Raw genomic sequence first — 26,877 nt, 5'->3', positions numbered from 1 at the left:
TGAAAGTATCTAAGTTGTTAAATGATATTTTGGTATGTTTTGTAAATGTTACCAAAACCTTTAAGTATGGTATGTTTTGATATGTTAGTGAAGAGTAATAAGAGGAATTGTTGGTAAATGTTGTAGAGAGAAGAAATGAAGATGTTATAAACTTAGTTATCAACATTTTATACTAAAACAGATTTGGACAGTAACAGTAGTCCAACTTTGAAAATATACCAAAAATAGTATAAAGTGAATTAGATGATGAATAAAATATGTAATTGAAGCTTAATGAATCTATTTTTATATGGAAGAAACAAAATTGGTAAAAGAGTTGTATTTTATGAGATATTTACGTTTTGGTGAAACAGGGTTAGAACAATTTCTGGATTTCCTGTTCTGACTTTATAAATTCACCATAAATTGTGTATTAAGAATTAGGACTCAAAATTTATTTGTATGGATTCCTTATTGAGTCTATTTTTAATTGAAACAAATGGCATAGTCATTTGATTACTGTAAAGGAAGAAATTTGATTCGTAGTGCACAAGGGTCAGAGTAGCCGAACCCTGAAACAGGGGAGACTTCTTCTAATAAACTGTACTAATTGGCCTGACCAAAAATTCTAGAAAAAAATTAGTAAGTAGATATATGAGTCTAGTTTCATAGAAAATTTACGGAATTGGATTTCGAGTTTCGTAACTCAAGATATGATTTTTTTAGCGACCGTGATGCAGATGGATAGTTTACTACGAAAACTGTTTAAGTGCTATGATAAGTTTTGTAATATCTCCTGCTTGACTCCGGCAACGGTCTTGGGTAGGGGGACGTTACAAAGGGTATCATTTATGGCTTTCCTTAAGGGTTCATTAACCCCCACAGAAAAAAAACACGTTCGTCTTCCTAGCATTAACCTTATGACCAGAAAGCTCGCAAAAGTTGTTCAAAAAATCCTTAAGGAGGCCACTATGAACTAAGTCGGCTTGGCTAAAAATCACCAGGTCATCTGCAAAGAAAAGATGTGATAAATTTGGACCTGTGCGCGATAATCGAACGGGGCTCCACTCCCTTGCCGAAATGCTCTGGTGAAATCTATGCCCCAACCATTCCATACAAAGAACAAAGAGATAACACATTATATAAGCACAGAGGTCGATCTTTATGGGGGCTTGGTCCTCCAAAATTTTTAAAATATTTTTATTTTCTTTTGAAGTTCTTAGAATTTAAAAAAATCTCATTTATCTTATAAAAATTTTAATTACACATCTAAATTAAAAAAAAAACATTTTCATTGAAATTTTTATTAGTTGCCTAAAACTTAACTTCAGAATTCACCCTACATATATATATATATAAAAAACTAAAATTTAATTATATAAAGACAGGGTTTGGTTTTGAATTGTTAAGCTGCCTAAATTATCTCAAGGTGTAAGGGTGAGTTAATGCCCTTACCTAAGAGGTTTGATATGAACATAGAGGATTTCTTTAAAGAGCCTTGTAATTTGGTTCAAATATTTTATAAAAGTTTTATTTAAAAAATTGTACAGTTAGTCACTCAATTATTACAGTATTTCTGTATTGATTATCAAATTATAAAAAAATTTAATTTCGTCACTAGTTAGATTATTTCTGTTTTGGTTACTATTTGTTAAACGTTGAACACATTTAGTCCTCAATACTCACACATTCTATCAATTTGATCATAATTCTAAATAATTTAATAAATTTAACCATTCACATTTACAAATTTTATGAATTTTGATTCTCAAACACATGCAATTATGATTTTCCCAACATCTGCAAAGGGAAAAGCTTGAGGCTGCCGGTTGCTCTCACACTGTACTGCCGAGACGAAAGAAGTGGGTTAAGCCATCGGTTGCGAAGAACCTTGCTCGAGCTAAGGAATACTTTGCCAAGAAGAGGGCTGCATCCAGGGGCGTAGCCAGGTGGGCTGGCATGGGCCCCGACCCCCCCAAAATGGAAAATTTCATTTTAGGCTCTTGAAATTTTTTAAAAATTTTAAATTAGTAAAGGTAAAATTTCACTTTGGCCCCCCTAAAATTATAAAAATTTAATTTAATCCTTTACAAATTATAAAAAAATAAACTATAAAAAATTAAAATTTCATCCGGCCCCCCCTAAAAAATTTTTCTGGCTTCGCCCCTGGCTGCATCATCATCATAACCCGACTCCACTACTGCATGAATGGCATGTAATTGATCTGCTCTGTTTTGACAAAATGTTGAGAGCAGTGAAGAAAATTGCCATTGCATTAATCTCTTTGGGTCTCCTTTTACATTATTTTTGGAGACCCCAAGGAGGGTTGCTGGGTCACTGACTATATTTCCCGGGATTCATTCAATTCTTTTTCCTTTTAATGTTTTCGATCATTAACGTTTTAATTATAAATTTAATTATAATTATATTTATTTATGTGTTTAAGGATAAAATTGATAAAATTTATAAATGTGAAGAGTTAAATTTATTGAATTATTTAGAATTAGGATCAAATTGATAGAGTGAGTAAATATTGAAAACTAATTATGTTATTATACTAGGTAAAAAAATCAGATTATATTTTTCTTAACCATTAACGAAAAGTGATTAATACAAAAATATTGAAAACTTTGAACTTTTTATAATTTAATGATGAAAATAAAGAACGCCCTTTTAACAAATATTTTATAGAAGCTTGAGTAGACGTAATAATGAAAGTAATATACAAATTTGAAAACAATTTTATCTTAATTCTTGTGTACTGCTATTTAATATTTAAATTAAAAAATACCAATAGGGAAGAGGAGGTTTAAAATAAAGTTTAATCATCGAAGTTTAGTTAAATTGATTTTTATAATCAATCATGATATTTAAAAATTATGAGTTTGAATCTCAGTGCCTATTTTGCTTTTTCAGATTGTGACAATTTTTATATAGTAATAATAATAATATTAAACATTAACTTGATGAGAAAAAGGCCATCAAACTTATTCCTGGTTTAGTGATAAATAATGCGCGGACATTATGACCAATATTCGACCTTGTATGTAACCTCACACCCCTCCTTCCAACTTAAAGTGCAAGAAAAGTTGTGATTGCACTAGAAAAATAAAAAATAAACCTCAGATATTTTATTGAATTATGGTTATGTAATAAGAGGATATAAATGTTAATAGCTTACAAACACAAACACAAGAGCCCGATGTCTTAGGGTTATGTTTTTGGTCACCTAAGATCTTCCTAATTTCCTATGAAACATTGTAAACGACAGAAGTGAAATGCGGTCAGATTTTGTTGTATATACAATTGCATGGTGCACATGGGCAAGGAAGGTGTACATGCTCACCCAATCCACATTGGCTCTAAACCAATTTTCAACCTAAAACATTAATTAAGTACCTTATGTTCTAAGCCAGCCAACTGTGTTTTTTCTTTTGGTCAAGATTCTTTTTTAAGGGAACCAATAGGGATAACACACACAGACAGAACATCAAGATGAAGTAAAGCAGAGGACAACAAACTTTTCTTTATTCAGCAACTAATCTGCTTCCATATTCAGTACAGCTCAAATCCGCACAATACAATACTATCTTTTAACTTGGAAAACGAAAGCTATTTAAGAAATGGGTTAACAAAAGACATGAAAACCCTAAAGCTAAAATTTTCATTGTTGGAGTAATTAATATGAATGATCAAATGGCAACAAAACACATCACATGCCAGATGGGATAGAAGAGAGTCTGCAGTACAGGAACTGACAAAAAAACACGATAGTATGTCGCATGCCACCGTCGCGATCATAGTATTTAATTTCATTTATAATTTTTTGAGGGTGTGGTTGAGGAATTGCATTATCCGAAAAAGGGACTCTAATGAAAATGAAATGAAACGACACAAAGAAATGATTTGCACATGCAAACACCACACAAAGGGTTATTCTCTATTATCACATTTGGTATGAAATTGATTTAAATCATAAAAGTTTGAGCAATACATGCTGTACAATATTATTACTGCTTTGTATTTGGGGTATGGATTGTAAATTAGATTTGTGATATTTCATTGATTAAGCTATACATTTCCTTCATAAATAAATTTTTTTAATATAGAGGAGAAGAAAAGAGAATAATTCAACTTATAATTTGAAGAGAATTTTAATTATTGTTTCAATATTAATATGAATAATTAAGAGCTCTGGACTTGATTTCATTTGATTAAAAAGTAAACAATAAAAAACTTTTATTTAGTAATTCAAAAATTAACTCGAAATAAGTGAAAAGTAAAGTAGTTTAAGGATTTGAATTTCAAACCATATAACTTTAATAAAAATTTACAATGAACCCATCATAAAAACAATTTTTTTTCCTACTTCGAAAATGTTCTGCTTTAAGCTACATATTAGAAGAAACTGGGGATAGTAACTTTTTTTCGAGATTTGTTTTTCTTTTGTACTAATGATTTTGAATGGAGGACTTGCTTTAGAGTTGTCATTTATTAGCATTTCCTAGATTACTATACTTCACTTGAACTTCAAGTTTTATTCATCATCACATTCAATGATAGTAACTCCGATAAATATATATCCAATTATCAATACATAGAAATGATTTTTACACTTTATTTTTAATACCTGCCGTAAAACATTAAAAATAAATAAATTCCCCTGATTCTTCACTACAATCAAAACCCAGAACATTTCAAGTTTTTAAACTGAACTCGAGGGATGGAAATATTATACAAAGTTTTTTTTTTCTTTTGTACTGTTTGCTTCTCCAATATTTTAATGTAGAGGATTCTTCCATTACTTTTTAACTGCGAGTAACATATCCCAAGTACATATAAAGACAAGCAGAGTTCAGAGCTTTTATGTGAACTGTGAAAAGAACAATGCTAGTTTCAGAGTAGCAGATCAGTGTCTTTACCAACTTCTCTCTGCTCTACCAATTCAAGTTTTTTTTTTTTTTTTTTTGGTTTCAAAAGTTCCCTTCGAGTTGACTTTGTATTGAAGAGAAATGGAAACTAGCTCAGTTTCCAAGCTGTTGATTTTCTTCTTCTCAGCCTTTTTAGCGAGTTCTAAGCTAATCCAGTGCAGCATTACCTATGATAAGAAAGCCATTCTCATCAATGGACAAAGGAGAATCCTCATCTCCGGCTCCATTCATTATCCCAGAAGCACTCCTGAGGTAGAGTCTCTTCACATTAAAAAAAACAATCCCTGAAAACTTTTAAAAGCAAAGGACTGATTTATTGGGTGTTTTTCCCCCTGTATTTAGATGTGGGAGGATCTTATTAAGAAGGGTAAAGACGGAGGCTTAGATGTCATAGACACATATGTCTTTTGGAATGGCCATGAACCTTCTCCTGGCAATGTACTACCTTAGATCTCAAATGGCTCATCTTAACTTTGAATTCTATGTTTTTTTAGTTTAACTTCTTTTAACATTTCATTTGGAGTTCTGTTTTTTTTTTTCAGTATAATTTCGAGGGAAGATATGATCTTGTACGGTTTATCAAGACAGTGCAAAAACTGGGACTATATGTTCATCTTCGCATTGGACCGTATATTTGTGCAGAATGGAATTTTGGGTAGTTACTATTTTTATTATATCGTTTGGCTTGACAAAAAGATTTGTTATAATTTAATGTATTTTTATTTATTTTGTTTAATTGAGTGGTTTACAATTTACATTCTCGCTCTGCTACAGAGGATTTCCTGTTTGGCTAAAGTATGTTCCTGGTATCAGCTTCAGAACTGATAATGAGCCCTTCAAGGTGTTCTTTTTCTCCCTTTAATTTATACCTTTTTGTTTTCTTTCTGTTACTTTACTAAAATGGAAACTTTTTTCATTTTATTTACAGAGGGCGATGCAAGGATTTACCCAGAAAATTGTACAAATGATGAAGAATGAAAAACTTTTTGCGTCACAAGGTGGCCCCATCATCTTGTCTCAGGTATGAGATTCTTGCTATTTGTGGCATTTATGGTTTCTAGTTTTAGAGGCTTTGTATATTGCTTAAATCAGCAATGAACTGACTGACTATGTTTAAGCTTTTTAATCTCTTTTACACTAATTCATTTTTGTGCAGATTGAAAATGAATATGGACCTGAGAGTAGGGCACTTGGAGCAGCTGGTCATGCATACATTAATTGGGCTGCAAAAATGGCTGTTGAACTTAACACAGGGGTCCCATGGGTAATGTGCAAGGAAGATGACGCCCCAGACCCTGTGGTAGGCAATGATCTACTTCAATCATTTTTCTTTTTCATCCTTACCGAGTTTAATGTCATCTCAAAAGCCCTTGACTCTGTTTACCCTCTTATCTTGATTTCAGATAAATGCGTGTAATGGCTTTTACTGTGATGGATTCTCACCCAACAAACCTTACAAGCCCACGATGTGGACCGAGGCTTGGAGTGGCTGGTTAGTACTTTCTTTGCCGATCTTTTAGGCTGATGTTTGGAATTGATAGTGGATTAACGTTAGAAATGCTGATTTCTCCATTCCCTTATCTGATATTTGTTCCCCCGATACTGAGAAGGTTTACAGAATTTGGTGGCCCAATTCACCAGCGCCCGGTTCAAGACCTGGCATTTGGCGTTGCTCGTTTCATACAAAAGGGTGGCTCCTATGTTAATTATTACATGGTTAGTTACCATGTTCATTTTGGTTTTAATTCAAAAATACTCACGGTAATAGCAACAAGTTTAAGCTTACCAGTTTATGCTCCTTCTGTTTTTGATAGTACCATGGAGGGACCAACTTTGGACGGACTGCTGGCGGACCGTTTATTACAACCAGTTATGACTATGATGCTCCAATCGATGAATATGGTGAGAAACTGAGTTAAATTTCATTGCAGTTAAAAACACGAATTTTGAAGTTCTCTTAATCTTTCACAATCTAAGCGTGCCTTATCTTAGTTTTACAGGAGCAGTTAGATCTGACTTTTGAACATATAACGAAATATTTTAGGGGTTTTGTCTTTGAACTCTGAGTTATGGATATGACTGACAAGTTTACCTCGTTTAGGTTTAATCCGACAGCCTAAATACGATCATCTGAAGGAGCTTCATAGGGCTATTAAGCTATGTGAACATGCTTTAGTTTCCTCAGATCCTACTGTTACTTCCTTAGGAACCTATCATCAAGTAAGCTTTCTTTGGTCAATGATTACTCTTATTATATGTTGATAGTAGGATGATTTGAAAAAGGAACTTTCAACTGATAATGTTAATCATGATTACTTTTCAGGCCCATGTATTCTCTTCAAGGCAAGGAGGCTGTGCTGCTTTTCTCTCAAATTTCCATATGAAATCTGCTGCAAGGGTGACGTTTAATAACAGGCACTACGATTTGCCCCCTTGGTCTATTAGCATTCTTCCGGATTGCAAAAATGTGGCGTTTAACACTGCATTAGTAAGTGAATTCAGATCTTTTTAGCGTAGTTTAAGGCTTTTTTCTTTAAATCTTTCGATATTCCTACGGAAATCCTTACATAACTATCCTATGTGCATCAAGGTTGGAGTTAAAACCTCACGGATTCAAATGCTGCCAACAAACACCAAGATGTTCCCATGGGAGGCTTATGGTGAAGACATTTCTTCTCTAGGAGCAAGTTCAAGAATCACAGCTCCTGGACTCTTGGAGCAAATGAATGTTACCAGAGATAATAGTGACTACCTGTGGTACACAACCAGGTGAGGCACTGCATTTCAAGACACTTGAGGTTTAATATTTAATTTAAATCGATCGAGGCAATTAGCTAATGAATAATTTCTTCTTGGTTAAATGTCATCCCAGTGTTGACATTAGTCCATCAGAATCGTTTCTGCGAGGAGGACAAAAACCCACTCTCAATGTGGATTCAGCTGGCCATGCTCTTCATGTTTTTGTCAACGGACAGTTTTCAGGTTGGTTGTAGATTTACTCGCAAGAGAAATGATTGACCTACATTACATACTAAGGGCAAGTATCTGCTTAAGTCATACTAAGGCGTATAGTACATTACAGGGTCAGCATATGGAACTAGGGAAAACAGGAGATTCACATATACAGGACCAGTGAATCTACATGCTGGAACAAATCACATTGCACTCCTCAGCGTAGCTGTTGGATTGCCGGTTAGTTGCTCTTGACCATGCTTATCTGGATGCAAATGTTAGCTATCACATAATTCAGACATTTCCTTTACATTCGGGTCCATTAGGATGAGATGGGGCAGAACTGAATTTGTCCCAATCAACACTTTAAACTCAATACACTATATAGTAAAGTTTTACAATTATTGACACGAATTTATGGTGGGGTGAAGAATGATGGACTGCATTTCGAGACATGGAAAACTGGAATCCAAAGTGTATTGTTACATGGCCTTAACCAAGGAAAGAAGGATTTGACGTGGCAGAAATGGTCATACCAGGTTTGACAACTTGCATTGGTCTGCACAAACTAAAATTGGCCTGTTTCGATAATGCTTTATTAAATTCCGGGAAAAAGTTGCTCAGGCTCACATAACCACTCTCAAACAGGTTGGCTTAAGAGGAGAAGCAATGAATTTGGTCTCTCCCCATGGAGCCTCTTCTGTTGAATGGATTCGAGGTGAACGGATTCAAGGTTCACTAGCAGCACGGAGCCGGCAGTCTATGACATGGTATAAGGTAAGGGGTGAATAATGCATTTTGTCATTCTTTTTGTTGGCCTTACGTTAGAAGCTAAACCGTGTCCTGGAAATTGCAGACGTATTTCAATGCCCCAGGAGGTAATGAACCACTGGCTTTGGATATGCGGAGTATGGGAAAGGGTCAAGTATGGATTAACGGACAAAGCTTAGGAAGATATTGGATGGCTTATGCAAAGGGTAACTGCGGTACTTGTAGTTACTTGGGGACATTCCGAACTACAAAGTGCCAGAGTGGTTGTGACCAGCCAACCCAAAGATGGTATATCCTCAAACTCCATATACGTCTAAGCTCAGTGAACTTCTCATGATGCAGTTAGCATAAAATACAATTATATTTGAATACTTCTAAACTCCTCATCTTCTGGATTCCTTTTAGGTACCATGTTCCAAGATCATGGCTAAAGCCAACAAAAAATTTGTTAGTAGTCTTTGAAGAACTTGGTGGAGATGTATCAAAAATATCTCTTGTGAGGAGATCAGTTTTATAAACATTGCCTAGACAACACCACAAGTCTGGGACCTGGGAAGGAAAACAAGGTGCAAGAATATAGGTGGAGAAGACATCCCAGTTTCACTGTCTAAATTCTATTTCACTATTGTTTTATTTGTGTTACTTAGGCAGCCGTCATTAAACTCACCATGCATGAAAAGAATGCTCTGTAAAGAAATGGGGGCTGATGGCAAGCTAGCCTGTTAATATCTGAGTTTGAAATCCCATTTTTGGCCATCTCTTTCTACTGAGAGGAGCGCCAAATTCATTCTCAAAATGCAAAGCAGTTAACAGTATTGTTCAACATTGATTTCAAGAAATGGATCATTATTGTTTCCAGATTTTTTTGCTATTGACAGGGAAGTCAATTCCTGAGGTCAGAAAAACTAACAATTTTAATATACTGAAGCAAATAGTAGTAGAACACAACAACCGCATGTTATTTCGTATCTGTCCAAAGACAGATCTTTATGATATTCTAGTTTCAGAAACAAAGTTGAAGCAGTAGAATACAAGTTTTATTTCATACTTTGTGCACCAAGTTGGTCAAGACTATTCTCTGCTGCAACTCATCTTTCTTTGCCCCCACAACTTTGTCAATCAATTTGCCTTCTTTGAGATAGATAAAAGTTGGCATGGCCTCCACATTCCATTCCTCCGCCACGGTCTGAGAGATAAATAAAACAATGAATTCGTCAAGAAAACAATAACTACTTCTGCCATCCTTTTATTCAGTCAAAGTTTAATACAAATCAAAATCTAATTACATAACGCTACCTTCAATTCATCCACATCCACCTTCAAGTATGTTACATTAGGCAGCTTTTTAGCAAGATCTACCAGGACTGGTGCAATAACACGACATGTCCCTCTCCATGAAGCTATGAAATGCACCATGTCCTACTCAATAAAATCTTAGCTCGAGTATGATAAAGCTTTTAAAATATTATTCATAGGTGTTAAAAATAACATATTTTAATCTCATTCTTAATGCGTTTTTTTTTTTTTGTGATTATTCGATGTTAATAGTGAATTTTATGCTTCTAATCCTTTAAATTCATGTTTTTATACCTAGGAGAGCATTTGGGAGCAAAAAGAGTGAAAAACGGAAAATTGGATCAAGGTACAAGAGCCACACGGGTTGGACCATTCCACACGGCTTGGACACACTGTTTAGCTTTACCAGACGGATACATGCAAGCTTTATAGTGAGAAGTCAGCAACGAGAATTCACTGTCTCAGCTCACACATGCCACAAGGTGCTCGCAAGGGGAGCTTGTGGTTTCAGCTCGCATATACCTAAGGAGTTCGCATGTAGGGACCACGAAATCTAACAGACAACCCAAAACAGCATACGTGTCCAATATGCATAGAGTCTACTAAGAATGTCAATTCTACGAATAGTAACCATGTATATAAATACTCGATTGTCCCCTTTAATGGGACAGGATAGAAAATTACTTAATTATTGAAAATCAAAATTCAAATTCAAGTCAACTGAGGGTCTTAAAAGCCAAATCATGATTATCAAATAAATAGACAAAACATGAATTTTTACCAGCTTCTTGAACTCTTCAGCCAACTGAAGTTGCTATTTCCATGACTCATATAATATCCCAAAAATTTTTATAGTAAGATATTATCCTTGATATAGTAAAATAAAGAAATAAAGTGACAAAAAGGGAAATTTTATTATGTCAACATTGGGAAGTATATTATGATATATTACATTTGTAATATCCTGATTTTGGGCCTAGTCGGAATAGTGGTTTCGTGACCACAAAATCCGAGATAGAAATAATTATTTTATGATTATTTTAAGGTCTATGATATGATTGCATGATTGTGTGAAAATTTCGTGAAGAAATTTTATGCATAAAGTGCTTAATTTGAAATTTGGGACTAAATTGAATAAATTGCAAAACTTGTGTTCTAGAAGTATTTTGCATAAAATTGAATTAGATTATTAATTAGAGGTCCTTAAAGAGTAATTTTACCAATTTCTAAGTCTATGGACAAAATTGGACATGGATGGAATTTTGGAAAGTTTAGTAGTAAGGGCATTTTGGTCATTTAGGGTAAAATGAATTAAAATACAAGATTAAAAGCCAATTTTGCTCATCTTCAACCCCATGGCGAATATAGCAAGGAGAAACCATGGCTAGGGTTTTCAAGCTTCCAAGCTCGATTAGCAAGGAAAACCGAAATCGGGCTAAAATGGGGAAAATACCAAGTTGTGGACGAAATGGTAAAATAGCCATTTTCGCATACGAGGTAAGTTCATATGTAAATGTTGGTAACATAGTTATTATTTTAAATGTTTTAATGTTTTTAAATGATATGATAATTATTATGAAATATTATACTTGTGATAATTGTTTGATAATATGTAATTATGTGAATTACTTGATGAGTATGAACTATCACCAAGTATCGATTTCGATATTCCGTGGAAGACGGCAAAGATGTGAGATCGAGGAAAAAGCCCGTTTGAACCTTAGGAATAGATTAGGATACAAGTGACATGTCACTAGGATGGTTGAGCATCCGAACTCGTTGAGTTGAGTCCGAGTTCACTTATGGATGCGAGGCGTCGAACTCGTTGAGTTGAGTCCGAGTTCGTGAGATGTAACTAGGCATCCGAACTCGTTGAGTTGAGTCCGAGTTCACTTATGGATGCGAACGCCCGAGCTCGTTGAGTTGAGTCCGAGTTCACTTATGGGCGGGTTACATGGTAGCTTGGCTACATATGTGGCACTTATGTGCAAGTTATCCATGTATCCGAATTATATTCGATGTGTTCAACGGGTAAAGTTCTACTCAAATGGAGGAATACTCAAGATGAAAGGGACGTATTGGTAAGTGTTGTGAAATGGATACTTTGAACAGGTATGTACTTAACCCTCGGGTTGAAAACTCGATATAACAACAATATGGTAAGATGATAAATGAAAAGGTGATATGAATGTCTTGGTGATGATTATGCAAATGATGTTTTATGTTTGCTTATATGGTTATGTTACTTGCTATTTGCATGTGAGCTTACTAAGCATTTATGCTTACTCCTCCTTTTCATTCCTTGTAGTGTTGACAAGCCAGCTCGAAATCGAAAACGGTCGGAGGCACGCTCACACTATCCGTATACCATCTTGGCATAATGGCTTGTATATTTTGAGTATGGCATGTATAGCATTATAATCATTTTATATGTATGGTCTTATGATATGGTTATTGAGTGGTATGGAAATAGAAATGCTTGGTAATGATTAGCCATTGGAATGGCTAATCATGATCATATTTGGTATTATGTATGTCAAATTGCTAGCTAATCCATGGAAACCATGAAATAGGTAAAATTTACCATAAAATAGATTCAGACAGCAGCAGTGACGTGAGTTTAAAAAAATCACTAAAAATAGTAGAAATGGAATTAAATAATGAATAAGTTATGGAATCGAAGCTTGATGAGTCTATTTTCATATGGAATAAGCGAAACAGGTATATGAGCTATATTTTATGAGATGTTTAAATTTTTGTGAAACAGGGCCAGAGAGATTTCTGGATCCCCTGTTCTGAATTTGGAAATTCACCATAAATTTTACAAAGATAATTAGAAGTCATGCTTTATATGTACAGATTCCTTATTGAGTCTAGTTTTATTAGAGATAAACGGCATAGTCATTGAAGCTCTGTACAGGAGATATCTGATTCGTAATACACTGAGGTCAGAGTAGTTGAACCCTGAAACAGGGAGACTTTAACTAATAAACTGTACTAATTGGCCCAACCAAAATTCTAGAAAAAATTAGTAGATATATATATGAGTCTAGTTTCAGGAAAAATTTACGGAATTGGATTTCGAGTTTCGTAACTCGAGATATGATTTTTAAAGCGACTGTGATGCAGTTAGCCAGCTTGTCTGGAAATTTTAAAATGAATTGTATGAGCTGTTTAATTAATGAATTAAGTCCGTTAACACCTCGTGTTCGACTCCGGCAACGGTCTCGGGTACGGGGTGTTACAACATTATTAATTCAAGAAAGGACTAAATTGTAAAAGTTAAAAAAAGTTTTGTTGCCCAAGAATAAATACTTAAAATTTGAGGGGTTAAAATGTAGATATGAAAATTTTGAAGGACCAATAGTGCAAATATTTTAGGGGTGGAATAATCTAAAAACTAAGAAAAATGGATGAATTAGGACCAAATCGAATAGGTGAAGAATTATGAGGGACTAAATCGTAATTTTTTCAAATTAAGTGATGACTCAATGATGAAATTTTAAAAGATTATGAAGAGCAAAATGGTCAAGTAGTAGGAGAGAGAATTCTAGAATGTAATAATTATGTTGATGATATTTTAAATTAATTAATTAGATAAATATTATTTTATTAATATTTTAATAAGATATTTATTATTTTATTATTTTATTTAGTGTATATATATATGTGTGTGTGTGTGGAAAAAAAACACGCACACACCATCCATCTTTCCCATGCAACCAACGTTGGAAGAGAAGAAAATAAAAGAAAAAATTATTTTCTTTACAATTTGGTTCTTTCACCGAAAATTCACCATTTTCACTTTGAAATCAAAAGAATTTCCATAGCCATCAAGAGAGAAAGATGACAAGGAGACTATGGGGAGCTAGAATATCAAGTTAGATTCAATAAATAGAAGCTGGAGGAGAGAGAAAAATCAAGTTGAAGATTGAAATCAATAGGACAAGGTAAGAACATGAAGATTTCAATATATTTTTAAGATTTTTATTATTGAAAAAGCATGGAAATGATGTTTTAGTATAGTTTTCTTATATATGGTCTTATGTTCTTAATATGTTAGTGAAGAGAAAATAAGAGAAAGTAATGAGAAATAGTGTAGAGAAAGAAAATAAGGGTATTATAAACATGGTAAATAAGCATCTTGCACTAAAACAACTTTGGACAACAGCAGTAGGCTAACTTTGAAAAATCACCATAAATTGTGAAAATAGAATTAGAAGATTAAAAAAGATATGGAATTAAAGCTTATTGAGTCTATTTGTTATAGAAGAAACGGTGTAAGTAATGTAATTGCGAATTATGAGATATAATAAATTTAGTGAGACAAGGTCAGAATGATTTTGGGTTCTCCTGTTCTGAATTTGGAACATCATAAAAAATTGGAGAAAAATAATTAGGGGCTTAAATTTATATGTTTAGAATCCTGAATGAGTCTATTTTCAAGAGAAATAAACGGGAACATCATTCAAATCCTGTACGAACAGATAATTAATTTTTAGTGAAGAAGGGTCAGAACTGTCAGACAGCAGAACAGAGGTGACTTTAAAGAATAAACTGTACTTATTGGCTAAACCAAAAATTCCTAAAATTTTATGGTAAGAAGATATGTACGTCTAGTTTTAGGGAAAATTAGCAGATCTTCAAGTTCTATAGCTCAAGATATAAATAATTTAGTGACTATAACTCAAATGGACAGTTTTGAATATACATATAAGTAAATAGTGAAATTATTGATAGTGTTATTTATAGCATGTTATATAAATTAAGGATGTGGAATGGAGAGGAGGAGGAAAATATATATGAATATTCAGCTAGTACGGTTAATTTGTATGTTCTAGGCTCAAGAACTAAATTGAATAAAAGTAAAACTTTAGGGGGCAATTTTGTAAAAATGTGAAAAATGACCAAATTGAAGGGAATGAATTGTTTTATTATCTAAATTAATAAATTGAATGAAATTATTAATTTAAGATCGGGTAAAAATTGGGAAAATGGTAAATTACCAAAAAATCTTGGTATTTATGCAATTTAGTCAGATAGGTTCGTATAACTTGAATGAGCATGTAAATATGACAATTTAAATATTGTATCGTATTTTATATGATGTTTGAATTGAATATATGAAATGTATGTATGTTGAAATGAAATAAATAATGTATGTTCTGAAATTACCTGAAAGGGATAAAATCTGTTTAAATATTAGGCTCCGGATGGATATAGGTGATTTCCCAAATGAAAGAGTTCCTGCTTGTGTTGCAGAAATAGATAACCCGAACGGTTAATCTGACAAAAGCCTTCTCGAGAATATAAAGTGGATAGGATTCGTTCCTGATTCACTATAATACCTCAAAGTGGATAGGATTTGTTCCTAATTCACTGCGGTAACTTAAGGCGGATAGAATTTGACTTGAAAAGGTAATCCTGATTCGGTACAGCTACATGAGAAGTGACTCGAGAGAGTGCTTGATGATTAAACGTCCTAAAGGTTATTTCTGAATATGAATTGATGGAATATGGAAATGTACGCTTCAAGTGTACCGTTGAAAAATCCATCGGAACTCCAATGATTCAACGGATAGAATATTTGATATGATACGAGAATTATAATATGATGTTACATGAAACATGAAAATGAATACTAAATGATATAAATTAATTGAAATTATTCTGAAAATCTCAGTAATGCCTCGTATCCTATCCCAGTTTCAGGTACGGGTATGAGGTGTTACAACTCAACAGTGTGGCAGTTGATTACTTGTCCCTCTTCCACCATTGTTTTTCCCTCTGATTCCTTCCTCCCAAAGTCAAAGCTAGTAAATCAGCAAAATTAGATTCCTTTGCTTTGTTTGTTGATTTCTGCGAGAGAGGTTTACTACTTGCAATTCTTTTACATAGGGAATTTGTAACATCCTCAAAATTTCGTTTGTAGTAAATAATATGAGATAAAATCTTAGCGTAAAAAATCTATAAGATCAAGAAAACGAAAGTTACAAGATATCAAAAGAAAGCTAAATCAAGAAGCGAAACTTAATGTATTAAATTAAGGAAGAGACTAAATTGTAGATATGCAAAAAGTTTTGTGGCATAAGTATAAATATGGAAAGTGAAAAGTGAAAAGTCAATAGTGCACATATCCTTAAGGTAGAAAGATCTAGAAATTAAGGAAAATGGATGAATAAGGACCAAATTGAATAAGCCAAAAAAAGTATAAGGGACTAAATTGTAATTTTATCAAATTAAGTGATTATTCAAGAACAAAATGGTCAATTAGAAAGAGAGAGAACTCTAGAAGGCAATGATGATGTTGGGGATATTTTGATGATATTTTGTAATTATTTAATTAGATAAATATTACTTTATTAATATTTTAATAAGATATTTTATTAATATTTTATTATAAATAGCTAGTATAAAAGGAGAGAAAGATGATGAAAAAAAAAGAAGAGATGATCCTCCCACCTTTCCAATGTGAGTGAAGGGGAGAGATGTAAAAAACTTTTCTTTTGTTACAATTTGAACCTTTCAACAAAAATCCATCATTTTCACTTAGAATTTCAAGGAATTTCCATAACCATCAAGAGATCAAAATGATAGGAAGACTATGGAGAACAAGAATATTATCTTGAATTCAAGAAAAAAGAAGTTGGAGGAGAGAGAAAATAAAGTTAAAGTTTGAAATCAATAGAATAAGGTAAGCACATCAATATTTCTATATATTTTTAAGTTTGATATTATTGAAAAAGCATGAAAATAATGTTAAAGTAGAATTTTCTTATATAAAGTTGTATGTTCTTAATATGTTAGTGAAGGGAAATAAGAGGAAGTGATGGAAAATATTGTAGAGAAAGGAAAGGAGGGTGATATAAACTTAGTTACCAACATTTTGTACTAAAACAATTTTGGACAGTAGTAGTAGTTTAACTTTGAAAATTTACCAAAAATTGTATAAATCGAATTAGAGATTAATTAAAGTATGAAATTAAACCTATTGAGCCTAGTTTTACATAGAAGAAACGGTGTAAGCAAAAGAATTTTATATTATGAGATATATGAATTTTTGTGAGACAAGTTCAAATTGATTTCGGGTTCCTCTGTTCTAACTTAAGAACCTTAATTTTTAGTGAATAAGGGTTAGAGTTGCCTAGCAGCAAAATAGGAAAAATTTTAAAGAATTTACTGTATTAATTGGAATAAGTAAAAATTTTGAAATTTTTATCGTAAAAATTTCATATAAATAATTTTAGTGACTGACACTCAAATGGATAGCCTTGATAAGAGTATTGTGTAATTAAAAAAAAACCTTAATTAATGTCCCACATAGGCATGATATGTTAAGAGAAAAAAAATTATGTATAAGAAAATATACATTAAGGATGTGGAATGGAGAGGAGGGGGAGGCAAAATAATAGAAGAGTGATAATACTAAGGAATTGTTGCAAATAGAGGTGAGCATGGGCCGTGCTGGGTCTGGGTCGGGCCTGACTAAAAATTAGGCCCGTTTGTTAGGCCCGTGCTCGACCAGGCTCTAAAAATAGGCTTAAAATTTTGTCCAAGTCAGACCCGGATAAAAATGCTAAAACCCGGGCCCGACTCGGCCCACCCATATTAATTTTATATTATTTTATATAATTTTAAAATATATATAATACATCAAAATACTAAAAACATCAAAATAAATATTTCCCAACAAATTGAAAATAAATTTTAAAAATATGTATACTTAAATAACACTAAGACAGATGCAACTTAACAAACAAATGTTTTTAAAATAATAATAAAATTAACAAATGTCTTTAAAATAATAACAAAATTAACAATAAAATATGTTTTATATTATATCCAAACAATAACAACAAAATGGTAGCAACATAATAGTAAAATGGTGGCAAAATAGGGAGAAAATAACAAGAAAATAATATGAAAAAATTAGATTTTTTTTGTCCTTTAATGAATTCGGGCCGTGCTCGGGCCAAAATGCCTTACTCAAGGCCTGGCCCATTTTTTAAACATGCCTTATTTTTTTTGTCCAAACCCATTTTTCGGGCCTATATTTTTGTCCAAACCCTCTTATATTTCAGGCTGAGCCGGGTGGCCCGACCCATACTAAACTCTAGTTGCAAAAAATGGACTTGAAAATATATAAAATAAATTCAAATGCTTTGGTGAGGTACTAGGTAAGTGATTCTCATAAAATGATTTGATGAAATCCTAATTAATAAATTAATAGGTGTAGAAAAAAATAAATTGTATTTGTAAGTGTGAATCCTCTAATGGACTTACTTGTAAAACTTCAATAATTGTGTCAATTTTATAAGCCTTGCTATTTTTGATTGAATATCATGTTATAATATGTGGATTTGAAACTATAAATACTTAAATCTGAATGATTTGCTATATGAAATGAGTCGAATTAATTGAATTTTGAGCTTTGAAAAAGGACTTGGATGTTAAAAATTTTAAATATGATAAAACATGGGAAATAGAATTCTTGACGCGATGACAGAGGAACCACATCATGACGACATAAGTCAGTTTGTGAAGTCGTCGCAATGTCACCCCTAAACATCGCAATGTCACCCCTAAATTTTGAAAGCCTTTCACTCTAGTCTATGTTCCTCTTTAGACTATTTTAAAGGCTGCAATAAACTCGTATCAGACTCGAATGATACTAAGGCATATCAAAAGCTTAAATTGATCAACGTGATTAAATAAGTATTCAGAATGAAACGAATTTGATTGTTTTACTTTGGTAACAAGTGTAGCATTCTGATATCTTAACTTGGCGATCAGGTCGGGTACAAGAGTGTTACAGAATTTGTAATCCTGTTGCGAGAATGCCTTCGGTAAATGTTATGGAAACACGTGCGTATTCTCATATGACAGCAACACATAGTTATACCGTCAACGGCGATAATAGAACCATATTTTTTATTTTAGTAAAAATAGGATTGAAGTAATTACAAACTAATAGAAGCGTCATTAGAATTAGATCGTAAGGATCGATTATCTAATTGAATCTGATCAACAATTTTAGGAGGAACTACATGGAATACTTGGGGATCAATTGAAAACTCTTTCATTAATCCTGCTAAAATGAATGAAGTAAAATGCATTTTACTTAGAATCTGTTCAATAATCATACTTACACAGTTTTTTTTTATTCTTGAGATCAAATTTTTATTCATTTGTCCTTTAACACTACCAAAAATACTTTTAATAGTTATAATACAATCAATTTCAACTATAACTTCTTTTCACTTAACATCCCATACTAATTTAACACCGTCATAAATAGTTCAAAACTCAGCTTATTTAACAATCGTAACTTTCAATATTTCTCTCAATCTCCCATAATCACTTACCATACTTATCCCTTACAACGGCTGCCGATAGTACCGTGTTTTTCAGTATCGCGTAAAGGAAAAGCCAAACGCCCTCCCCTTTGACTTTGGATAAGAGCACGACACGTCGACACCCAACATGTTGCACGACGGTAGAAAAAAACCATATCGCCTCGGTGCTAGCGTCCATGTGCTTGTTTTGGTTTCACATTGAATAGTTTTATCCGAGGAAACTCGTGTTGCTTTGCCGAAGCTCAAGCCCAAGCCTTGTTAAAGGCCTATTGTATTTGGATTGGAGTTTATCTTTACAAGCCCAACTCGTGAATTTTTGTTTACAATATCCATTTTCTTTGTATTGGGTCAAATTCACTAACAAATAATTAATATATAATTTTTTTGTATAAATGAGGTAATCAGGAGAAAAGACTAAAGCTACTCGTGGACTGGGTTAGGATAAAGCTTAAGTATGATATTAACATATTTTATATTTATTCAAGTGCAACTCGACCTAAAATATAGGTTTAAAATTTTATTCAAATCTGTCTATATTTGTAAAAGACTAATCCAAACACATTTTAAATTCACTCATATTATTTTTTAAAAATATTTATTTTATTTTTATATTTAATAATTTTTATTTATTGAAAATTTTATATAGTCATTTTAAAATTATTTTAATGTTTACATTAGAGCAAGATTATATATTTAGTATATTTTAATTTTTAATGTGTTTTAAATTACATAATATATAAAAATAACATAATATAAAATATTATAAACTTAAAAATAGATTGGATCGGGTCAGGCTTGTTAGGCTTTAGCCTTGAATGTTTAAGCCCGACCCATACTTTAAACGAGCTTAATTTTTTTATCCACACCTATTTTTTGAGCCTAATATTTTTACTCAAACTCTTCTAAATTTCGAACGCCCCTTAAAACGTGAACGGATAGCTCGACTCATGAACAGGTTTAGATAAGATCCAACCAAACTATCTAACAGCCATCAGCAGCGGCACCTTCCCTGTCTTGCTCAATCAATGCTGCCACCACAGTAGGTGGGTTTTGGAAGAAGCGCAGCGCAACTTGTCTGTCCCTCGCTAGCTTTTTCATAACATCTTTGGCCATATTTGCTTTACGTGGAACGTGCCTTTGTATACAATGATATATTATTAGATTACAATAAATTCATATTGTGGGTATAACTTGAAATTAATTATTAAACAGATTTATAAGGTTAAAAGATGAAAGGTTGAAATAATTATTTAACACAATGCTAAAAGGGTAAGGTTGAATGATGAAAGGTCATGTAATTTTGGGCTCTCAACTCTTTTTTTTTTTTTTAATTCTTGTAGCTTTTAGATTTTATAATATAATATAAAAAAGTAAAAATCTGTTCAAAGTAATATTTACTACTTTAAATAAAATTGACAGGTGACATTAATATATGTAGATAGATATATAAATTTTCATTAGTTTCAGGAAATTTGGAAACAAATAAAATCACGATACATGTCGTCAATAACAGTTAAAATTCTTGGTCATTATCCCAAATTTTGTATCAATGATAAATCCAAGTCTTGAGAAAGATATTATTTCCCCTTGCATTTGTGATGAAATGATGAAGCAGCAGGCAGCAGCACCACAATTGTCCAATGCAAAAATTTACGTCCAAAAGTTGAAGAAATGGGCCAGAAAAATCCAGATAACTAAACTCCCACGTGGGATTCTCCAATCCACATTTTCAGCCCCGAATTCCCTCTACCCCACAATTTTATCCACTCCTTCTTAACACATATACCACTGGTTTTTTTCTTCCCTAGCTTAAGCTTTTCCAGAATACATTTCAACATATCAAATGCCCTTCTAAAAACAAATATCTGAGCTACTAGTAAGCAAGTATTTTCCTTCTCTTCAACAATGGGGAACTCAAACTAGTACTCTCAGTTTTAGCTTCTTCTTATTCTTTTCGTTTACGCAAAACTTCGAACAGCTTCTGGTCTTACCTCAATGGCTCTCCCTCAGCTAATACCTTCTCACTCTTCTTCTTCACTCACTCACCAGCCTTCCATAAACCCTAACGCAGCCAATCCATACCCCATGTTGAAGTCCTTTTTGAAGCCATCTTCTCTCTCTCAATCTCGCAGGTTTCACAGGCTCAGCTCTCTTCGAGCTTCGGCCTCTTCCTTCCCCGATCATGACCAAACAGATCCTTCTAAACCAGACGACGTCGTAGAGCTCCCTATATTCCCTCTGCCCTTGGTTCTCTTCCCCGGCGCTATCCTCCCTCTCCAGATTTTCGAGTTCCGTTACCGCATTATGATGCACACGCTCCTCCACACCGACCTCCGCTTTGGCGTCATTTACTCCGACTCCGTCACCGGCACCACCGACGTCGGCTGCGTCGGCGAGATCGTCAAACATGAGCGTCTCGTCGATGACCGCTTCTTCCTCATATGTAAAGGCCAGGAACGGTTCCGTATCACCAACGTTGTCCGTACGAAGCCTTATCTTGTCGCAGAAGTCAATTGGCTCGAAGACCGACCCTCCGGGGACGAAGATTTGGAAGGATTGGCCAGCGAAGTGGAGACTTACATGAAAGACGTGATTCGGTTATCGAATCGTCTTAACGGGAAACCGGAAAAGGAAACGCTGGATTTGAGGAGGAATCTGTTTCCGACCCCTTTTTCCTTCTTCGTGGGGAGCACATTCGAAGGGGCGCCGAGAGAGCAGCAGGCTTTACTGGAGTTGGAAGACACTGCCACCAGGTTAAAAAGAGAGAAGGAAACTTTAAGGAACACCCTTAATTACTTGTCGGCCGCCTCGGCCGTGAAAGACGTGTTTCCCTCTTCGTGATGAGGACTTTAATCAAGCGAAAAATTTCAGTGAATATATAGCTATTTTGATGCGTAATTCGTTATACACGAACTGTAAATTACGGATATGGAATCTCTGCTTGTTTTTTCAATTAGCTATTGCTCCTTGTTAGCCACTTGAATGAATTATTGATATTAACATGGTTGAAGCATGCAGTTAAGACTTTTTCGCTGCAATTTCAGTCTTATTTCAATGAAACGTATAAACCAACACCAATTGAACAGTGCAGTTGCAGCAACACCAACTAGTTAAGCAAGGTAGCCGGCATTGCCAGACCAATTATCTTCAATGTATTGTTTCCTTTAAAAATAAAAATAAAAAGCTCCCCTTCTTTTTCACGTAAAATTGCGCCTTTACATCCATAGATTTTAAAAGTAGATATTCTACTTAGAAATTTCCAGCGTTATGAAAAGGAAAATCCAATGAAAAATGTGTTACTAATACAACTCCGAATATATTCTATAGAATCCAATTGTCAACAAAGGATCACCAACTGCTGATCTTCCTAAAAGCGAGATTCGTATCAGATGATTCCATTATTGTGGCATTTCCAACACGCTGCAAGCATAAAAATGTCCGTTAGTATGGAATAATCAAACACACACACACACAAAAAAAAAAAAAACCTCTGCAACCATAAAAGAGCCCTTCAAGTATCACTTTGACATTACAAATCACATGACTCTTTTTCAAACCATGCTTCAATTACTTGAGATAGAAATGAAAAACTTGTTACTAACCTTGAGACATTGGTTGTTCTTTGTATCACAGATTGGATAATTATGAGGGCAGCAATGACGATTGTCTTTGCAACACACGGCTGAATCCAACCCGCAACACTTCCACGAAAAGCATATTCCGAATATGCGATGCGTACAACAACAGGTTTCCCCAGCCGAACAGTAAGTGAAGAAATCACACTTAGTTGGCCCCGGAGGAGGTGAAGGAGGTGGATTTGGGCTAGTCTTTATCGGATAGGAAGCCAACATGTTAATGCCACAAATCCCTTCAGATTTGCCACTGTTACGTATCATATGAATATAGCCATTCATTCCCCACCTCCTACCCCATGAGTTCTTCACAATCCAATAATCCACTCCATTTTCTGAACCATAACCTACTATCAGCACCGCATGATCCAAGGAAGTTGAGCATGGACCAGTGAATATCCCCTGCCACATAAATAATCACTAATCATAACTATAACGGATCAACAAAAGTAAATTTTGAAAACTATCAGAAGTTAAAAACTTATAACCAACCTTGGAGTACAATTGAAATGCTCTCTCGCTCCCACATATACCTACACTCACAGGTTGAGTTGCCACCGCTTGCAACAGTTTCTTCTCATTATTCATAGGCACATCAGTGTAATCATCAATTGTTACCACATGTCGTTTCAGCTGTAACAAATTACCACATATATCAAAACTGAGGTTATTGAACAAACACGAAACTTTTTGACAAGAGTAAAAGATTTAAGGAATTGAAAAACCAGTACTTTTTCTTTGTTGCAAGTATGTTCCCGACCTTGATAAGGATAGTCTTCTTCAGTGTCTATTCCGTGGTTATTGATGACAAACTGAAATGCATAATCCATCAACCCACCCTCACAGCCAGTATTGTAAGTTTTGTCACAATCAACCAATTCTTGTTCAGAGAGGCTGATAAGAGATCCAGTGACAATTTTATTTACACCTTCTATAGCTCCGGTTGCCGAGAATGACCAACAAGCACCTAAACAAGGACAATAATAAGATTTGTTTCCATCTAAATTACATTAAAAACAAGTTTAAGCCACAAGTTGTGACTCAAAAGATTGCTCTGTAACATTTCCATGTATGACTTATGATGTTGGAATAAACCTATTCATAATCATAATACATATTTGAACCAAACTCTAAGAACCATAAAACAGAAGAGTGAAAACAGGAAATAGAAGGAAGAGAAATCAAATGAGTGGTTTCTTTTCAATTGCACATAACATAATCAATTCAAATTAAGCAGGGAGAGTAAATGAGATATATTTACATTAACTTGAGAGAATTTTTCGCATTACAATGGATGTATTAAAATTAATCCAATAAAATCTAAGTATTTAAAAGGGAAACTGCAAAAGTCTAGAAAGAACTAAGAATCATTCAAAACCAGAGGGATCATCGCTTATCTAAGTTCCCAAATAATCATACAGCAGTCTATTAAGACAAACGGTATGTTCAATTTTCTGGTAATTATAAAATAGGCCAAATAAGCTATGTGATCTAGATGAAGCTTAAATCAGTGCTTGTTAATCACCCAAAAAAGGACAATAAAAAATTGAGCATACCACAACTCCCTTGATCTTTGACCTGAGTCACGGCGCCTTTCTCCCTCCAATCCAATGAATCCGGGATGTCCCGAACAAGGCGCGGCTCTCGAAGGTTGGGGCGCCTAAACTGAATGGCAGCACCGGAGAGACCCAAGCGGGAGGCCTTAAACTCGTGGTGAGTGAAATCGGCAAAGGCATTGAGAGCCAAAGAATAAGAAGAATTGACCATAGCATTGTGTTGAGTAACAAAGGCATAGTTGTCTTCAAAGACTTTAAGCCTGTAAGATTTTTCTTCCTCGGATAAGTAACTTTTTCCATGTTGTTGACACCAAGTTTCAAATTTCTTGGAGATATGGGAGGGAGAAGCAGCAGCAGAAGAAAGGTCAAAGAAAAGAAGGAAAGATAGCAGAAAGGAAGCCAAAAGAGGTTCCATTGTTTTTTGTTTGAGAAAAAGAAGGGGGGTGATCTGGGTCTTTTAAATGGTCTATATCTTTTTAGCTGACTGAAGTTGCCTAGAAATATGGGCAACCAAAGAGGAATTGAAAACATGGCTTTCTTACAATGAGTAAGTAAATTGTCCGAAACGACCACACCCTCCTTTATCATCTTCGCCTTGTCGGGAAAAAAAAAAAAAGTAAAATCGGATGACTAGGTTAAAAATGAATTCCAAAAGCTTCGGGCTTGTGTTTTGTCGGTTTCTTCTTGGTTTTTTCCTTTAATTTCAACTACGTCGTGTATTCATTGGTCCAAATTGAAACAAGTGACGGGCTATAGAGTAAGCCGCGTAAGACCAATCTTTGCCTGAAATCTGAATCAAGTATTAAGCTCCATAAAGCCCGTTCCTAAGTTTTGATGATATCAAATTGAAAAATAATATATTAAATATTAACAGCAAATTCTCATTTTGCTTTTGAGAAAAATAAGGACTTACACTTTGAACTTTTTTTGAATGTAGCCTTCATTTTGGGTGCATCTGGATGTTCATGCTCTTATTGAAGTGTGCATCTTCTCGTGAATCAGCGTTTTAAAGCACAGGGGATTTTGCAATGTAGCAATGGGGATGGCTGCCTCTGCAGCAGAAATCCTAAAACTCTTTTTTAGTAATAGTAGAACAAACACCACTAGATTAAGATAAATTATAAAGGTATGTTAATATTACATAAGTAGAAGACCATTTTTAGATATTTTATGATAATAAATTAATTATATTTAGTAGTAATGTTTTCTTAATCCTTAGCATAAGGAATATATTTTGCGGGGATGATTGGGTTGGGTGTTATAAAATTCCTAATCATTCTTCGATTTAGCCCAGTTGCTTGTTTGCTAAAAGTCATGGCCCAAACTCATTTCAGCCAATTTTAAGTCCATGGCCCTGCAAACCAGTAAGCTTTGAACAAAAGCTGAAAAATAAGAAAAATTTATGTTGAGAGTGGGATTTGAACCCACGCCCTTTCGGACCAGAACCTTAATCTGGCGCCTTAGACCAACTCGGCCATCTCAACATATTGAGCGAGTCCTTTCTATAATATAATTATTGATTTTGTTCTTTGGGTTCAAATGGAAGTCCGCACGCGAAGTTGGTCTTGGTGGGCTGCTTTTGCATGCAATAACTCTATGAAAAAATGGATAGAAAGTGCAATTCTTCATTAATCGCGTCAAGGAAGAGGCTAGACTTCTTAGTTCTTACCATATGTGACTGGAATGCTCCACTTTTAGCTTGCTTTACTTGGAAAGATTTGTATTGATAGCAACGCTGGCTTTTGCATTTTTCTCATTTCCCATATTTTGAAAAATACTTTCTTTTTTTCTGAAAATGAAAATTGGTTTTTGAAAGCGTAAATTATTTTCTAATAAAATATTTACTTAAATTTATAAAAAAAATGTTTTTAATATTGAATATATATTCTAAATAGTACAATAGAGTTTTAGATAAGTTAAACCAATTTAGAAGTATTTTCATAATAAGAGTGAAACGTAAATTGAGTTTGAACGACGACTAAAAAAGTGAAAGAGAGATAGTATCCCGGGAATTTCTGACAAAAGAGTAACACGACACGAGAAAGCAGCAGGGCTTTCTAGTCTAGATACAAGATGAAATAGGATGAAGACAACCGAGTTGTAACCCTGAGTTCATATTCATATTCCGACTCGGGAATGATTCAGTGTACGAAGGGATCTTTGTGGGAAAAAGTTATGGTAGCATGGGCCCCACTTGTTTGATGCATGAATGCATTGCAAAGCCATTGTTGAACCTGGTTTCACAGTTCACACTGACTGCCAAAGCCCCCACCACTTCAATGTACCTGGGAGCCCCCACGTATCAAATCCCCCTCTCTAGTTTGTCATTTGTCATGTGTTCCTCTTCGGAACCCTCCCCCACGTTCTTATCTTCAACCGATCACCCAAACACGCCGTTCTCCAT

General features: G+C 34.1%; 4 protein-coding genes and 1 non-coding gene across 5 annotated transcripts; 2 read left to right on the top strand and 3 right to left on the bottom strand.

Annotated features, from left to right (window-relative positions):
• Positions 1 to 4,322: 4,322 nt before the first annotated feature.
• On the top strand, positions 4,323 to 9,493 carry LOC108457401 (beta-galactosidase 5-like). Its single transcript, XM_017756440.2, has 18 exons — positions 4,323 to 5,162; positions 5,253 to 5,348; positions 5,453 to 5,565; positions 5,685 to 5,751; positions 5,839 to 5,931; positions 6,067 to 6,210; positions 6,314 to 6,402; positions 6,521 to 6,626; positions 6,725 to 6,812; positions 7,012 to 7,130; positions 7,234 to 7,398; positions 7,501 to 7,679; positions 7,783 to 7,892; positions 7,993 to 8,102; positions 8,294 to 8,401; positions 8,511 to 8,639; positions 8,719 to 8,921; positions 9,039 to 9,493. Exons 1-18 carry the CDS (start codon positions 4,992 to 4,994, stop codon positions 9,148 to 9,150), a joined length of 2,202 nt encoding a protein of 733 aa, XP_017611929.1. The 5' UTR covers positions 4,323 to 4,991; the 3' UTR covers positions 9,151 to 9,493.
• A 126-nt stretch (positions 9,494 to 9,619) lies between these two features.
• On the bottom strand, positions 9,620 to 10,140 carry LOC108455498 (thioredoxin H-type-like). The gene is made up of 2 exons (XM_017754049.2): positions 9,930 to 10,140; positions 9,620 to 9,819 (listed from the first exon to the last, which is right to left on the bottom strand). The coding sequence occupies exons 1-2, from the start codon at positions 10,047 to 10,049 to the stop codon at positions 9,676 to 9,678; spliced, it is 264 nt and encodes an 87-aa protein (XP_017609538.2). The 5' UTR covers positions 10,050 to 10,140; the 3' UTR covers positions 9,620 to 9,675.
• A 10,575-nt stretch (positions 10,141 to 20,715) lies between these two features.
• On the top strand, positions 20,716 to 22,323 carry LOC108457469 (uncharacterized). Its single transcript, XM_017756550.2, has one exon. It carries the CDS (start codon positions 21,281 to 21,283, stop codon positions 22,124 to 22,126), a length of 846 nt encoding a protein of 281 aa, XP_017612039.1. The 5' UTR covers positions 20,716 to 21,280; the 3' UTR covers positions 22,127 to 22,323.
• Positions 22,324 to 22,475: 152 nt separating this feature from the next.
• On the bottom strand, positions 22,476 to 25,021 carry LOC108457468 (zingipain-2). Its single transcript, XM_017756549.2, has 5 exons — positions 24,474 to 25,021; positions 23,649 to 23,884; positions 23,410 to 23,550; positions 22,888 to 23,319; positions 22,476 to 22,705 (listed from the first exon to the last, which is right to left on the bottom strand). The coding sequence occupies exons 1-5, from the start codon at positions 24,886 to 24,888 to the stop codon at positions 22,634 to 22,636; spliced, it is 1,296 nt and encodes a 431-aa protein (XP_017612038.1). The 5' UTR covers positions 24,889 to 25,021; the 3' UTR covers positions 22,476 to 22,633.
• Positions 25,022 to 25,876: 855 nt separating this feature from the next.
• TRNAL-AAG (transfer RNA leucine (anticodon AAG)) lies at positions 25,877 to 25,957 on the bottom strand. The gene has a single exon. It is a non-coding gene; the product is annotated as a tRNA-Leu (tRNA).
• Between the last annotated feature and the right edge of the window lie 920 nt (positions 25,958 to 26,877).

Source organism: Gossypium arboreum, chromosome 5 (assembly GCF_025698485.1).
Source record: "Gossypium arboreum isolate Shixiya-1 chromosome 5, ASM2569848v2, whole genome shotgun sequence".
Lineage (NCBI taxonomy): Eukaryota > Viridiplantae > Streptophyta > Magnoliopsida > Malvales > Malvaceae > Gossypium > Gossypium arboreum.
This window is presented reverse-complemented; position numbering and strand designations above follow the sequence as displayed.